Genomic DNA, 14,518 nt, shown 5'->3' with positions numbered 1-14,518 from the left:
GGAACTTTTTTTTTTCCACATTTTTAAAAACTTTTTTTATACCTTTTTATTGAATTTAATAATACCCCATAGGGGACTTAAAGCTGCAATCGTCCGGTGGCTTGTGCTATACATAGCAGTGCATAAGCACTGCTATGTATAGTGAAAATCATGATCTCTATGAACACCAGCTAAACCCTAGTTTTCACAGGAGTATCCTAATGACATGCACGGGGTTCCTCATCACCCACAGCTGTTATGGCAACGCATTGACACAACACAATCACATCATGGGCACCTTGATGGACTCATGGTGTATATTAAAGGGAACCTGTCACCAGATTTTGCCACTATAACCTGCGTCCAGCACCAGTGAGCTCTTCTATACAGAATTTTAGAATACTGTATATAAGTGCCCAGGCCACTATGTGTAATGTAAAAAACACTTTTATTATACTCATCTAGTGGGCGGTCTGGTCCGATGGATGTCGCTGCTCTCTGGTCTGGAGCCTCCTATCTGTGACCATCGCCATTTCTCTTCTACCCAGCCCAGTGTGCATGACGCATCTTACGTCATCCACACATGCTGGCATTGCGGTCCTTAGCCGGCACACTTTGATCTGCCCTGCTGAAGGCAGATCAAAGTCCTGTAATACACAAGCGCCATGAATGGTCAAAGACCACCCGCGCATGCACACTACAATAACTTGATCTGGCCTTAGCAGGGCAGATCAAAGTGCGCCTGTATTTGACCGCAATGCCAGCCTGTGTGGATGACATAGGATGTGTCAAGCATACTGTGCTGGGTAGAAGGAGGAGGGCGATCACCGCAGAGAGGAGGCACCGGACCGGAGAGCAGCGACACCCCTCAAACCGGACTGCCCCCTAGGTGAGTATAATAAATGTCTTTTTTACGTTCTACACAGCGGCCTGGGCTCTTGTATACAGTATTCTGGAATGCTGTAAATAAGAGTCCACTGGTGATGGCCGCATCTTATAGTCGCCAAATCTCATGACAGGTTCCCTTTAAATGCCGCTGTGAGAGATTGACTATCAGTTTAACAGCCATGGGCGGAGCTCCATTCCACCCACGGCTGTTAAAAGCACATGTTGGCTGATTAAATCAACCATCATGTTTTTGGAAAGATGCAGGCTAAGGCTACTTTCACACTTGCGTTGAACGGCATCCGTTGCATTGCGTTGTGTGACGGATGTGTTGCATTTAGTGGCACAACGGATGCAACGGATCATACAAAATAACGGAATCTTTTTTTTTTTTTTCTTCTTTCGTTTTACCTGCAGCAGACTCTTGTGAACGATCAGCTGATCGCTCACAGCAGTCGGTCGCCGGGTGATTAGCTGATCACTCACAGCAGTCGGTCGCCGGGTGATCAGCTGATCGCTCACAGCAGCCGGTCGCCGGGTGATCATCTGATCGTTCGGCCGCCGAGAATGTGTGAGGCGGGCGGAGTGCAGGATGGGTGGAGCCGAGCGGGACCATGGCGCAGAGGACGTCAGTGCAGCGAGGAATGCAAGGCTGGGGACAGGTGAGTGTGAGTGTGTGTGTATGTGTGTATGTGTGTGCGTGCGTGTGTACATGTGGAGTGGAGTGCGGGAGGGGGCAGAGCCGAGCGGGAAAGTGTCGGGCTCCCTGCACCCGTAGCCAGGGTAAATATCGGCTAACTAGGAAAAGAGCATTGCTTAGTAACCCGTTGTTTACCCTGGTTACGTGTGCAGGCAGCCAGAGAGAGCATGCGCAGCAAAATCCTACGGATTGCGCTGCTCAAAAAACGCTACATGCAGCGTTTCCTCCGCCTGACGCAGCGTCAAAATAAGAACGCTGCGTCGGATGCAACGCAAAACCATCCCTTGCTATCCGTAGCTAATAGAAGTCTATGTGCAATATAACGGTTTCCTTCAACGGTTACCGTAATTCCTCAAGGCTGCGGATAGCAACGGAAGCCGTCCAACGCAAGTATGAAAGTAGCCTTAGTGTGCGAGCCAGCATCAAAGGTAGGGATACAACATATGTCGTGAAGAGGTTAGCTACAGCAAAGTAGGCTCCTTTCCAGGTCTTCTAATTTGTTACTTTGTAAAGGTAGACTGTGTCCCTATCATAGTAATCCATAGCATCCACAAATAAAATGGACATTAGGGTATAGAATTATCATACAGCAATTTAAAAGTTCTACTTGATGCAAATGAGGACAGCTCTTTGTGATTTATGTTACTTTCTGAAGTCCTCTATTGTCTATACAACTATGGTAAACTGGAAAATAGCAGAAATATTTCTCATCATAGCGCAAATTTTAATTTAATTTATCTTCTATGATCTGTTAACCGAGTTAAAGGGGTTCTCTGACAATTGTTATAAAATATATAAATAAAATTAAAAAAAATAAAAAATAAATGTGTATTATTAAATACCTTAATTTAATAAAAAGTTATGGCTTATGTAGTGCACTCTGTGAGGATTTCAGAGATCCTCCGCTCTCTCAGTAGTAATCTTGAATACTTGATTAATGTTTAATAATAAAGGTTGCACACACGAAAACTAAAGGGTTTTTTAGTGGATAGAGGTGACATATAATATAGGAATGTTTCGACCTAGCCCAGGTCTTAAACATCAAGTTGCTGATTTGGCATAAATTAACAGAGATAAAGAGTTTAGGGAGACTGTGGCCACCAGTAGGAGCTGAGAAATGTCTAATAAATAGAGGTGCTGCCCAGTAGTGGAGGCTGATGTCTTTAGTAGAATATAGATGCAACTATATTGTAGGTAGGCGTGTGGACAGCTGAATGCAAGCTTTAATTAAATTTTAAATTTAAAAGTATTTCATTTATTTATTTCATCACATTTCTCGGAGGTGAAAGTACATTTTAATCAACAGATCTTGGAATAATAATAATAATAATAATAATTTCCAAAATTGGATGTGATTAAAAATAATGTTCCTGTGCTGAGATAATCTTATATAGGAGTCCCTGCTATATACTGTGTAATGGCCGTGTCTGACCGTACAGGGACATGGTCTGATCATACCACGTCTCCTGGACAGGGGAGGAAACAAATGAGAGTGAACAGACAGGACAGCATAGGATCCCAGCTGATTCTTTATGTGAGGTAAAACAGTTTTCTGTGAGGTAAAACATTATTTTTAACAGGTAGGGAAATGTTTTACCATTATACAGTACATAGCAGAGACACATTTATAAAATTTTGTCAACACAAGAACATTTTTTAACACATTAAATTGTGAAACTTATGTTTATTCCAATATCTATTTATTAAAATGTACTTTCTTTGTGGGGAAAAAGCCCTTTAAGTCTAAGGCTTTGTGCACATGTAATTATGTATTTTTGGAGCAGAAATGTACTTCCTTCAAATTTCAAAACTCCTCAAAAAGATTGAGTTTCTGCTCAGTTTCTGCTTCAAAAACTCGGCAAAAAGATTCCATATACACATAGCCTTAGGAAATGTGCCCACCGTGTCTTCTTCAGGCTGATTCCGCCTAGAATCCATCTGAAAAAGCACTGCAAATGTGCACCAGAAAATGAACATCGTGCACAGAAATGTCAAAACAATATTGTGCACATGTTGTGTCTTAAGTCTCTTCTTTTAACCATTTTAAGGTTTGGAAATCCTGAAATGCTTAAAAGAAATTGCATGCTCATAGTTTGGGCACCTTCTGCTAGAAAGCTGCTGGTTCCTCTATACCTAACGGTGTAGAATAAAAGCCAGTGGTGCCAGAGCGAACACAAGAATGGCGGTGGGACCACCAGCGATCCCACTTCATGTGAATGAGCGCCAGCATTTCCTGAAGTCACTTCGCCTGGGAAAATTTGGTGGCTGCACTGGCATCTGAATGATACTCTGTGCATATTCCCTAAGGTGGTTTTAGGCACAAGTACATTCCTTGTACTTTCTTGTACTACCCTTGTTCCATGTACATTTTATTTTCTTGATGTCTTTGGTTAAGGGTGGATTTCACAAACAAATGAATCCAAATCTGAAGATATGGAGTGGAAAGGATTGATTTCCTGGGCCCTGGAGAGGCTTCAACTTGCACAGATCCAAATGTAAGGACTATTGACCATTGTCTAATAAATGATTTGTTTAATCTATAAAGAAATGATGTTGTACTGGGGAAGTGTTGATAGAATCAGTACACAAAAATTGTGCTTCTTAGGCTGGTTTCAGACGTCAGTGACATACAGACTGTGGTTGGAGCAGAATACCTGGCCCTTACCACTGAGATAACTGCCCCCTAGCAATATACTGTGTGAGGCTTCCGACACACATCCGTGCCGCCAGTACATGTTTGGTATGTTTTTGCACGTACCGGCGGCACGGAGACATGTAGACCAATGCTACCCTATGGTAGAAAGCACACAGACGTAAAAACACACGAAACGTGTGTCCGTGTCGTTTGTATGTGTGTGCGTTTTCCAACGCGCTCGACATGTCCATTTTTCTCCGGGATCACGCAGGCACGGACCCGCTAAAGTCAATGACTCCATGCCTGCACAGATGGCACACGTAGCATGTCCGTGTGCTACACGTACTGTCCGTGAGCGTTTTTAAGTGAGCAATGTCGGTCAATCTATTTTATATTTGGTTATTAGTCAATTTACCTTTTTTTTCTGTGGTTGGCAGTCAATATCCCTTTGTCGGTCGGTCTGTATCTCCCCCTGTCCATTACTTACCGGTCCCCGATCACCAGCGCGGTGAAGAACAGCTGTGCAAAAGATACGGTGGCTTTAATTATTTTGAAAATGCCGGCCGCTCATTATTCAATCTACTATTCCCTGCTTCCCGCGCCCACCGGCGCCTATGATTGGTTGCATTCAGACACCCCCCCACGCTGAGTGACAGCTGTCTCACTGCAACCAATCACAGCATCCGGTGGGCGTGTCTATATTATGCAGTTAAAAAAATAAATAATTTAAAAAAAAAACGGCGTGCGGTCCCCCCCATTTTTGATGCCAGCCATGGTAAAGTCACACGGCTGAAGGCTGGTATTCTCAGGATGGGGAGCCCCACGTTATGGGGAGCCCACCACCCTAACAATATCAGCCAGCAGCCGCCCAGAAAAGCCGCATCCATTAGATGCGACATTTCCGGGACTCTTCCCGACTCTTCCCGAATTGCCCTGGTGTGGTGGCAATCGGGGTAATAAGGAGTTAATGGCAGCAGCCCATACCTGCCAATAAGTCCTAGGTTAAACATGGCAGCTGTCTCCCCAAGATAACTTCCATGATTAACCTGTTATTAAAATTAAATAAACACACACATTCAAAAAATACTTTATTTAGAATAATTAAAACAAACACCCTCGTTCACCAATTTAATAAAACCAAAAAACCCATCCAGGTCCGCCGTAATCCATGGATGTCCCACGATGCTCTCAGCTCTGCTACATGAAGGTGACAGGAGCGGCCACACACAATGACCGCTCTCTATCACCTCCAAGCAGCAACTGAAGTGAGCCGAGCGATTACCGATGAAGTCAGTCAGGTTACTCGCGGCCACCACTGGATCCTCCACCTGTGACTGCGAGTCACCCAAGTGACTGAAGTAAGCTGCGCAATCAGCGAAGACGTATCCTATAAATGCCTCTCTGTCGGCGACCCCTTTATTACCCGACCCTAGCCCAGTCTCCAGTGGGAACAGGGCAACCTGGTGTGTATTTGAGTGTAGTGAAACCAGGACTGACCTCCTTAGGAACGGGGTTTAGCATTACACCCAAATTTGGGTGCAATACTCTGTGGCGACTGAACCTCAGGAGCGCCACACATGAGTTAATTGAGTAGGATGAAAAATGACCTTGTCACATGAACAGAATTATATATAACATTGGGATCTGTGCATATGCAGTGCACTTGAAAATAACAATTTAACAGTCCAGGTGTAAAGTCCAAACTTGTTCTTTTCTTTCTTAAGGTCCACAAAACAGACACTTCCAGCATACAGAATGTGTAGCAAAATTAACAAACTAAACACATGTTGGTCTGAGCACTAACTATACAAAAAGACGGCTGCCGTTTAACCATTTAGATGCCACTGTCAATCACTGAGTAGGGTATAAATAGTTCCTAACTGCATGCGTGCCACCACTAAGCAACTGCAGGGTCCTGATGAGTTGCCATGTCAGCCAGAGGCCTTCTGAGGGTCCCCATTACTGCCATATTGGCGTAACATTAGAAAGTACCTAAACATTTGCTATTGCTTTTTATATTTTGTTCTGTTAATTGCAAGTAGATCAGTGAGGTTTGAGTTTTGATTGCTCAAAAACATCTCGAAAGGTGCAGGAGTGCGCAGCTCCCGGCTGAGTGCACACCGATGCTTTTTACAGCATCCATAGGCAGCTCTGTGTGCATACTAAGGCAGGAGATGTGCACTTCTGTCTCCTGAGCTGAGCAACTCTGGAGGCATTTTTGAACGAACACTGGGAGTCTCAAGAATCGGACCCCCATCAATCTACTTGCAGTTACCAACATAAAAAAGAAAGAACAAAATAATAGCAAACATTTAGGGTTTTTTTTTAGCCCAGCATGTGACTGGGCTTCATAGGAGATTATTAATTTAATTGCCATCTGGAATGCTAAAGTATAGCTATATAGAGAGTTAGCAAACAAAGAATGCAGATTCCAGGCCCCTGAGGGAATACAAATAATGCAAAATGGGTCAAAAATGTTTTAAAACATGAACAAAAAATTAAATCACCTAATCTGAAAATAAAGAAAAAGGTATATTTGATATCCCTGCTTCTGTAAAATTCAGACATATCAAAATATAAAGTTAATAAACCCATAGATTAAAAGGTGTAAAGAAAAAAAAAATCAAATTGCCATTTTTGTGGTAATTGCACTGATCAGCCGAAATGCATTATCAAATTTACAAAACATTGTACTTAGCCCAACATGGTGCCAATAAAACTACAGCTGGCCACGCTAAAAAAAACCCAAACACTTCTCCATAAAACTCCATTGATGAAAAGATAAACAAAATGTACGGTATCCAATTTTAAAAAAATCAGGATAGCTTTTAAATCGGTAAAATATAAAAATCTAATATATAAAGCTGTGTGTGTGTGTGTGTGTGTGTGTGTGTGTCACGCTCCCCGGGTCCCCTGTCACGCTCCCCGGGTCCCCTGTCACGCTCCCCGGCTCCTCTTCCATGCTCCCCGGCTCCCCTGCCTTGCTTACCGGCTCCCCTGCCGCGCTCCGCCGCTCCCGTGCCAGGCTTCCTGGTCCCCTGCTCCACAGCCTTCCTGCCCCATCGCCTGCGGTCCCCAGGCAGCCCGATCCCCGCTCCCGGCGTCCGATGGCAACCCAGCCCCAGCCCGGCTCTCCTGCTTCCTCCTCACCGCTCCCTCCTCTGGCTTCTGGCACCCGGGCCGCGCGCATGCGCATTAGGGCGCGCGCGCGGTCATTGACCCTCTCTTAAAGGGCCAGCGTCCACTGACAGGAAATTGAACACGCAGGTACAGGGTATAAAGGGGTTTAATGTCCAAGTGGGCGTGGCCTGTTCTTCGTGTTTCCTAAGCTAGGAGTCAGGTGTCCTTGTGTCTCTATGATATACTTACATATCTCTCTTCTAGAGCCGCTCCTGCCTCGCCATCCGGTCCTGCCGATCCCCGAACGCTGACTATCTGCCATCTCGTCAGTCCGTACCATCTCTGATCCCTGTGGTGACCCGTCCTCTCGCTCCATCGGTTCCGGACTCTGCCTGACAACATCTTGGCCTCTGAACCTGAGCTCCGTCAAACGGACTACCATCAGTGACTCCGTGGTCCCAGGGACTTCTCCATTCCACGCTTTTGCACGGACTGTCCTGCTACCCGTAGTGCTCCGGCTACCGGACTCCTTGCCTTCATTAAGGTGTTCGGCCCAGTGGATCCACCTCCTGGGTCTGCCCGTCCACCTGGCCCTAACAGTAAGAACAGGCCATGGATCCCGCCGAAGCACTAGCTGCCTTGCAGGAGGAACTCACACGCCAGCGTGAGACCCAGACCCGCATGCTGAACTTCATGACTTCTGTGGACGCCCGCCTGAACACGCTGCATGCGTCGGTCACATCTTCGGCATCTCGAGCTTCCACTGTACAATCCACGGCCACGGCTCCCATGGCAGCCTCCTCGGATGCTTCCAGACTTCGTTTGGCCTCACCACCCCGGTACGCCGGAGATCCCAAGACCTGCAGAGGTTTCATCAACCAATGCTCTCTCCATTTCAAGCTGCTGCCGCACCTTTTTGCCTCTGACCAAGCCAAGGTCGCGTTCATGATGTCCCATCTAGAGGGTGAGGCGCTGGCCTGGATGAACCCCTTGTGGGAGAAGGAGGATCCGGTGACCACCAACATCCAGGAGTTCCTGCAGGCATTTCGTGGCACCTTTGACGAGCCCGGACGCGCCTCTGCGTCTGCCTCATCTCTCCTCAGGCTACGTCAGGGCACCATGACGGTGGGGCAGTATGCCATCCGTTTTCGCACCTTGGCTTCGGAACTCGGGTGGAATAATGAGGCTCTAACCGCCGCCTTCTGGGAAGGTCTCTCGGGTCATATCAAGGATGAGCTGGCTGGTCGTGACGTGCCGTCCACCTTGGATGCCCTGATTGCCCTAGCGACTCGGGTGGATCTTCGTTTTCAGGAACGATCCAAAGAGGTGTCCCGTGAGAGACGTTCGATAAGGCATTCCTCTCCTCCGCAGAAGCCCGCCGTACTTCAGTCAACGTCATCTGGTGTCTCCGTCCACGAGCCCATGCAGATCGACCGTTTGCGGCAGTCTGAACAACGCCGAGCAGAACGACTCGCCAAGGGTCTCTGCTTCTACTGCGGAGAGGGCACACACCTTCTACGCTCCTGTCCAGAGAGGCCGGGAAACTCCAAAGCCTAGGGTTGGTAGGAGAGGCCACCCTAGGTGCTGGGATTCTCTCAGACCCGGTTACGTGGACTGTTCAAGTGACAACGGGAGAGACGCGGTTCACGGCCGAGGCGTACCTCGATTCCGGGGCAGCAGGCAATTTCATCCAGCAGGCCACGGTGGACAAGTACCAGGTGCCTGTTACTCCACTCGACAAACCCCTCGTGATTGCCTCTGTGGATGGGAGACCCCTCTCTGACACCATCTCGTGGATCACCAAGCCGGTGGAACTACGTATCGGTGCCCTACACACCGAGAACATCGCTGTCTATGTCCTCCCACACATGTCTCATCAAATCTTGCTGGGACTCCCCTGGTTGCGGACACACGAACCCTCAGTCAGCTGGGGTACTGGTGAAATCACCCGATGGGGCTCCTCTTGCCACGAAAACTGTCTGAAGACCATACAACCCATCCGACGACCTCCGGTTCCTGAGTCCCTACCGGGACTGCCCTCGGCTTATTGGTCCTTCGCGGACGTCTTTGACAAAAAGGAGTCAGAGGTACTGCCGCCACATCGTCCTTACGATTGTGCCATCGACCTGCTCCCGGGAACTACACCACCTCGAGGACGGATATATCCGCTGTCTCCTGCCGAAACCAGAGCCATGTCTACCTACATCACAGAGAACCTGGCAAGGGGATTCATTCGGAGATCCTCCTCTCCTGCTGGAGCAGGCTTCTTCTTCGTCAAGAAGAAAGAGGGCGATCTACGCCCATGCATTGACTACCGGGGATTAAACCAAATCACCGTGAAAAACAAATACCCCCTGCCGCTCATCCCCGAATTGTTTGATCGGCTTAGAGGAGCTCGTGTGTTTACCAAGTTGGATCTTCGGGGTGCCTACAACCTGGTCCGCATCCGCTCTGGGGACGAATGGAAGACCGCGTTCAATACTCGCGATGGGCACTATGAATACTGTGTGATGCCCTTCGGCCTGTGTAACGCACCAGCAGTCTTTCAGGAATTGGTGAACGACGTGTTCCGGGACCTTCTCTACATCTGTGTGGTGGTGTATCTTGATGACATCCTGGTCTTTTCTCCGGACCTCCAGACCCACAGAGAGAACGTGCAGCTGGTTCTACAAAGACTGAGGGAAAATCGTCTGTACGCCAAGTACGAGAAGTGTGTCTTTGAGCAGTCTTCTCTTCCCTTCCTGGGTTACGTAATCTCCGATACCGGACTGCAGATGGATCCGGAGAAGGTCTCTTCCATTCTCAACTGGCCCCCTCCTTCTGGACTGAAGGCAATCCAACGCTTTCTGGGATTCGCAAACTATTACCGTCAGTTCATCCCTCACTTCTCTGCTCTGACTGCACCTCTCTCCGCCTTGACCAAGAAGGGGGCTAATCCAAAGGACTGGTCACCTGCGGCCGACGCCGCGTTTGGCTCCCTGAAACAGGCATTTGCTTCTTCCCCTGTGCTCCACCGTCCGGAGTTAAACCGACAGTTCACCTTGGAGGTGGATGCCTCCTCCTCGGGAGCCGGAGCAGTGCTCATGCAGAAATCCTCCTCCGGGAAGATGGTGACTTGCGGTTTCTTCTCCAAGAGCTTCTCAGCGCCTGAACGCAACTACACCATTGGTGACCGAGAACTATTGGCAGTCAAATTGGCTCTGGAGGAATGGCGCTACCTTCTGGAGGGAGCAGTGTACCCCGTGATCATCTACACGGACCACAAGAACCTGGAATACCTGCGGTCCGCTCAGCGACTGAACCCACGGCAAGCCAGGTGGTCCTTGTTCTTTGCCAGGTTCGATTTCCAGCTCCATTTCCGACCTGCGGACAAAAACGTACGTGCAGATGCCTTGTCCAGGTCATTCATGCCCATGGAGCAGGAGGAGGAGACATCCCAGCCCATCATCTGCCCAAGTAAAATCATTCCGGTGGCTCCTGTCACCCTGGCACAGATACCGCCTGGGAAGACCTATGTCTCTGAGACTGACAGGCAAAAAGTGTTGCACTGGGGCCACGCCTCGAAAACAGCCGGCCATGCTGGTCAGAAGAAAACATGGAGTACGATTGTACGTCATTACTGGTGGCCATCCCTTCGTACGGACGTTACTTCTTTTGTCTCAGCCTGCTCCTCTTGTGCCAGGAACAAGACGCCCAAACATCTGCCTTATGGCCGTCTTCTGCCTCTGCCTATACCCTCAGTTCCGTGGCAACACATAGCGATGGACTTCATTACGGACTTGCCTCTGTCCTCCGGACACACAGTCATATGAGTCGTGGTGGATCGGTTCTCCAAAATGGCTCATTTCGTCCCTATGGCCGGACTGCCCTCAGCCCAGGAACTCGCTGACGCCTACATACAACACATCTTCCGGTTGCATGGCTTTCCATCACACATTGTGTCCGACAGAGGGACTCAGTTCACCTCCCGCTTCTGGAGGGCTCTCTGCAAACATCTAGGAGTGACTCTGGACTTTTCTTCAGCCTACCATCCTCAGTCGAATGGCCAAGTGGAATGAGTCAATCAGATCTTGACCTCCTTCTTACGTCACTACGTCAACGCCCATCATGACGACTGGTCCACGCTTCTTCCTTGGGCTGAATTCTCCCATAACCACCACGTCAGTGAGTCCTCCTCCAGCTCTCCCTTCCATGTTGTTTACGGACTTCAGCCTTCCGTCCCATTGCCTGTATCCTCTTCCTCGGATGTCTCTGCTGCTGATGCTGTAGTCCGTGACTTTGCAACTATTTGGGACTCTGTCAAGGCGTCCCTTGGACGTGCTTCCCTGCGGATGAAGAGACACGCAGACAAGAGGCGTCTGGATCCTCCGTGTTTCTCTCCAGGAGATCTGGTCTGGCTTGCTTCCAAGTACGTCCGATTGAAGCTGCCATCATACAGTCTGGGTCCTCGCTACATCGGGCCGTTTAAGGTCATCAGCAAGATAAATGAGGTCTCCTACAAGCTGCAGCTCCCGGCCACGATGAGGATACCCAACTCCTTCCACGTCTCCCTGCTCAAGCCGGTTGTCCTTGGTCCCTTCTACGCTGCTGCCAGTTCTGCTCCTCCTCCTATTGCAGATGATGACATCTATGCGGTAAGGGATATCGTGGCCATGAAAACCGTACGGGGCCGACAGTTCTTCCTGGTGGACTGGGCAGGGTATGGTCCTGAGGATAGGTCCTGGGAACCCCGGGAGAATGTGGGTACTCCCCTGATACGTGCCTTCCTGTCCCGGTTGCGGGGAGGGGGGCGTGGGGGAGGGGGTACTGTCACGCTCCCCGGGTCCCCTGTCACGCTCCCCGGGTCCCCTGTCACGCTCCCCGGCTCCTCTTCCATGCTCCCCGGCTCCCCTGCCTTGCTTACCGGCTCCCCTGCCGCGCTCCGCCGCTCCCGTGCCAGGCTTCCTGGTCCCCTGCTCCACAGCCTTCCTGCCCCATCGCCTGCGGTCCCCAGGCAGCCCGGTCCCCGCTCCCGGCGTCCGATGGCAACCCAGCCCCAGCCCGGCTCTCCTGCTTCCTCCTCACCGCTCCCTCCTCTGGCTTCTGGCACCCGGGCCGCGCGCATGCGCATTAGGGCGCGCGCGCGGTCATTGACCCTCTCTTAAAGGGCCAGCGTCCACTGACAGGAAATTGAACACGCAGGTACAGGGTATAAAGGGGTTTAATGTCCAAGTGGGCGGGGCCTGTTCTTCGTGTTTCCTAAGCTAGGAGTCAGGTCTCCTTGTGTCTCTATGATATACTTACATATCTCTCTTCTAGAGCCGCTCCTGCCTCGCCATCTGGTCCTGCCGATCCCCGAACCCCGAACGCTGACTATCTGCCATCTCGTCAGTCCGTACCATCTCTGATCCCTGTGGTGACCCGTCCTCTCGCTCCATCGGTTCCGGACTCTGCCTGACAACATCTTGGCCTCCGAACCTGAGCTCCGTCACACGGACTACCATCAGTGACTCCGTGGTCCCAGGGACTTCTCCATTCCACGCTTTTGCACGGACTGTCCTGCTACCCGTAGTGCTCCGGCTACCGGACTCCTTGCCTTAATTAAGGTGTTCGGCCCAGTGGATCCACCTCCTGGGTCTGCCCGTCCACCTGGCCCTAACAGTGTGTATGTGTGTGTGTGTGTGTCTGTGTGTCTAGGATTGGCATCCGCAGCGTCACAGCTACAGCCACAAAATTTTGCACACTCTCACACGTCTGGACCCCGAGAGCGTCATAGGATATGTCGTGAGGCGAAATTTTAACCCCACGAATTCCAATTTACCAATCAATTTGGAAAGAGACAACCTTGGAAAGAGACAGTCGAGCAAAAAGACAGCCGGGCAAAGAGAGACAGACGGGCAAAGAGACAGACCTGGGAAGAGACAGACCTGGGAAGAGACAGACCTGGAAAGAGACTGACAGGCAAAGAAACAGACCGGGGAAAGAAACAGACCGGGGAAAGAGACAGACCTGGAAAGAGACAGCCCTGGAAAGAGACAGCCCTGGAAAGAGACAGCCCTGGAAAGAGACAGCCCTGGAAAGAGACAGCCCTGGAAAGAGACAGCCCTGGAAAGAGAAGCACTGGAAAGAGACTGATGGGCAAAGAGACAGACCGGGGAAAGAGACAGACCGGGGAAAGAGACAGACCGGGGAAAGAGACAGACCGGGGAAAGAGAGACAGACCTGGAAAGAGAGACAGACGGGGCAAAGAGAGACAGACGGGGCAAAGAGAGACAGACGGGGCAAAGAGAGACAGACGGGGCAAAGAGAGACAGACGGGGCAAAGAGAGACAGACGGGTAAAGAGAGACAGACTGGCAAAGAGAGACAGACCTGGAAAGAGACAGCCCGGGCAAAGAGACAGCCCAGGCAAAGAGACAGACCGGGCAAAGAGACAGACCGGGCAAAGAGACAGACCGGGCAAAGAGACAGACCAGGCAAAGAGACAGCCCGGGCACAGAGACAGACTGGGCAAAGAGACAGACTGGGCAAAGAGACGACCGGGCAAAGAGACAGACCGGGCAAAGAGATCTGGAAAAGAGACAGCCCTGGAAAAGAGACAGCCCTGGAAAAGAGACAGCCCGGGCAAAGAGACAGCCCGGGCAAAGAGACAGGCCGGGCAAAGAGACAGGCCGGGCAAAGAGACAGACCGGGCAAAGAGACAGACCGGGCAAAGAGACAGACCGGGCAAAGAGACAGACCGGGCAAAGAGGCAGACCGGGGAAAGAGACAGACGGGGAAAGAGACAGAAAGACACACACATAGAGACAGACACAGAGATAGAGAGAGAGACAGACAGATACAGATATGGAGATAGAGACTGATACAAATACAGACAGAGAGATAGACACAGACAGACAAGGAAAGAGACAGACAGAAAGACAGACAGACAGCAACACACAGAGACTGGGAGAGAAACAGAGAGACAGTTACTATCCCAGGCAACGCCGGGTACTACAGCTAGTTAATCTATAAATGTGGTATCATCGTAATCCTATTGACCTGCAGAATTATATTGCCTGGCTTCATTTACGGCACACTGAGCTCTGTAAATACAAAATCTCCAAAATAATGGCGGAATTGCGTTTTGGTTTTCACATTATTTCACCCAGTCCCATGTTTCAGTACAGTTTATATTAAACTGGAAGGTCTGATTCAAAACTATTACTCGGCCTGCAAAAA

The 14,518-nt window shown here is 49.8% G+C and overlaps 1 protein-coding gene across 1 annotated transcript in view; it reads left to right on the top strand.

Annotated features, from left to right (window-relative positions):
- Nucleotides 1-14,518, top strand: part of LOC142301440 (uncharacterized) — a 177,228-nt gene that overhangs the window by 56,932 nt on the left and 105,778 nt on the right. The window contains exon 6 of the mRNA XM_075342446.1: nt 3,960-4,059. Within this exon, the coding sequence (XP_075198561.1) occupies nt 3,960-4,059 (100 nt within the window). The remainder of the gene's footprint in view (nt 1-3,959; nt 4,060-14,518) is intronic.

Source organism: Anomaloglossus baeobatrachus, chromosome 4 (assembly GCF_048569485.1).
Source record: "Anomaloglossus baeobatrachus isolate aAnoBae1 chromosome 4, aAnoBae1.hap1, whole genome shotgun sequence".
NCBI classification, from domain to species: Eukaryota; Metazoa; Chordata; class Amphibia; order Anura; family Aromobatidae; genus Anomaloglossus; species Anomaloglossus baeobatrachus.
Note: the sequence above shows the minus strand (reverse complement) of the source record. Positions and strands in the feature narration are given on the sequence as shown.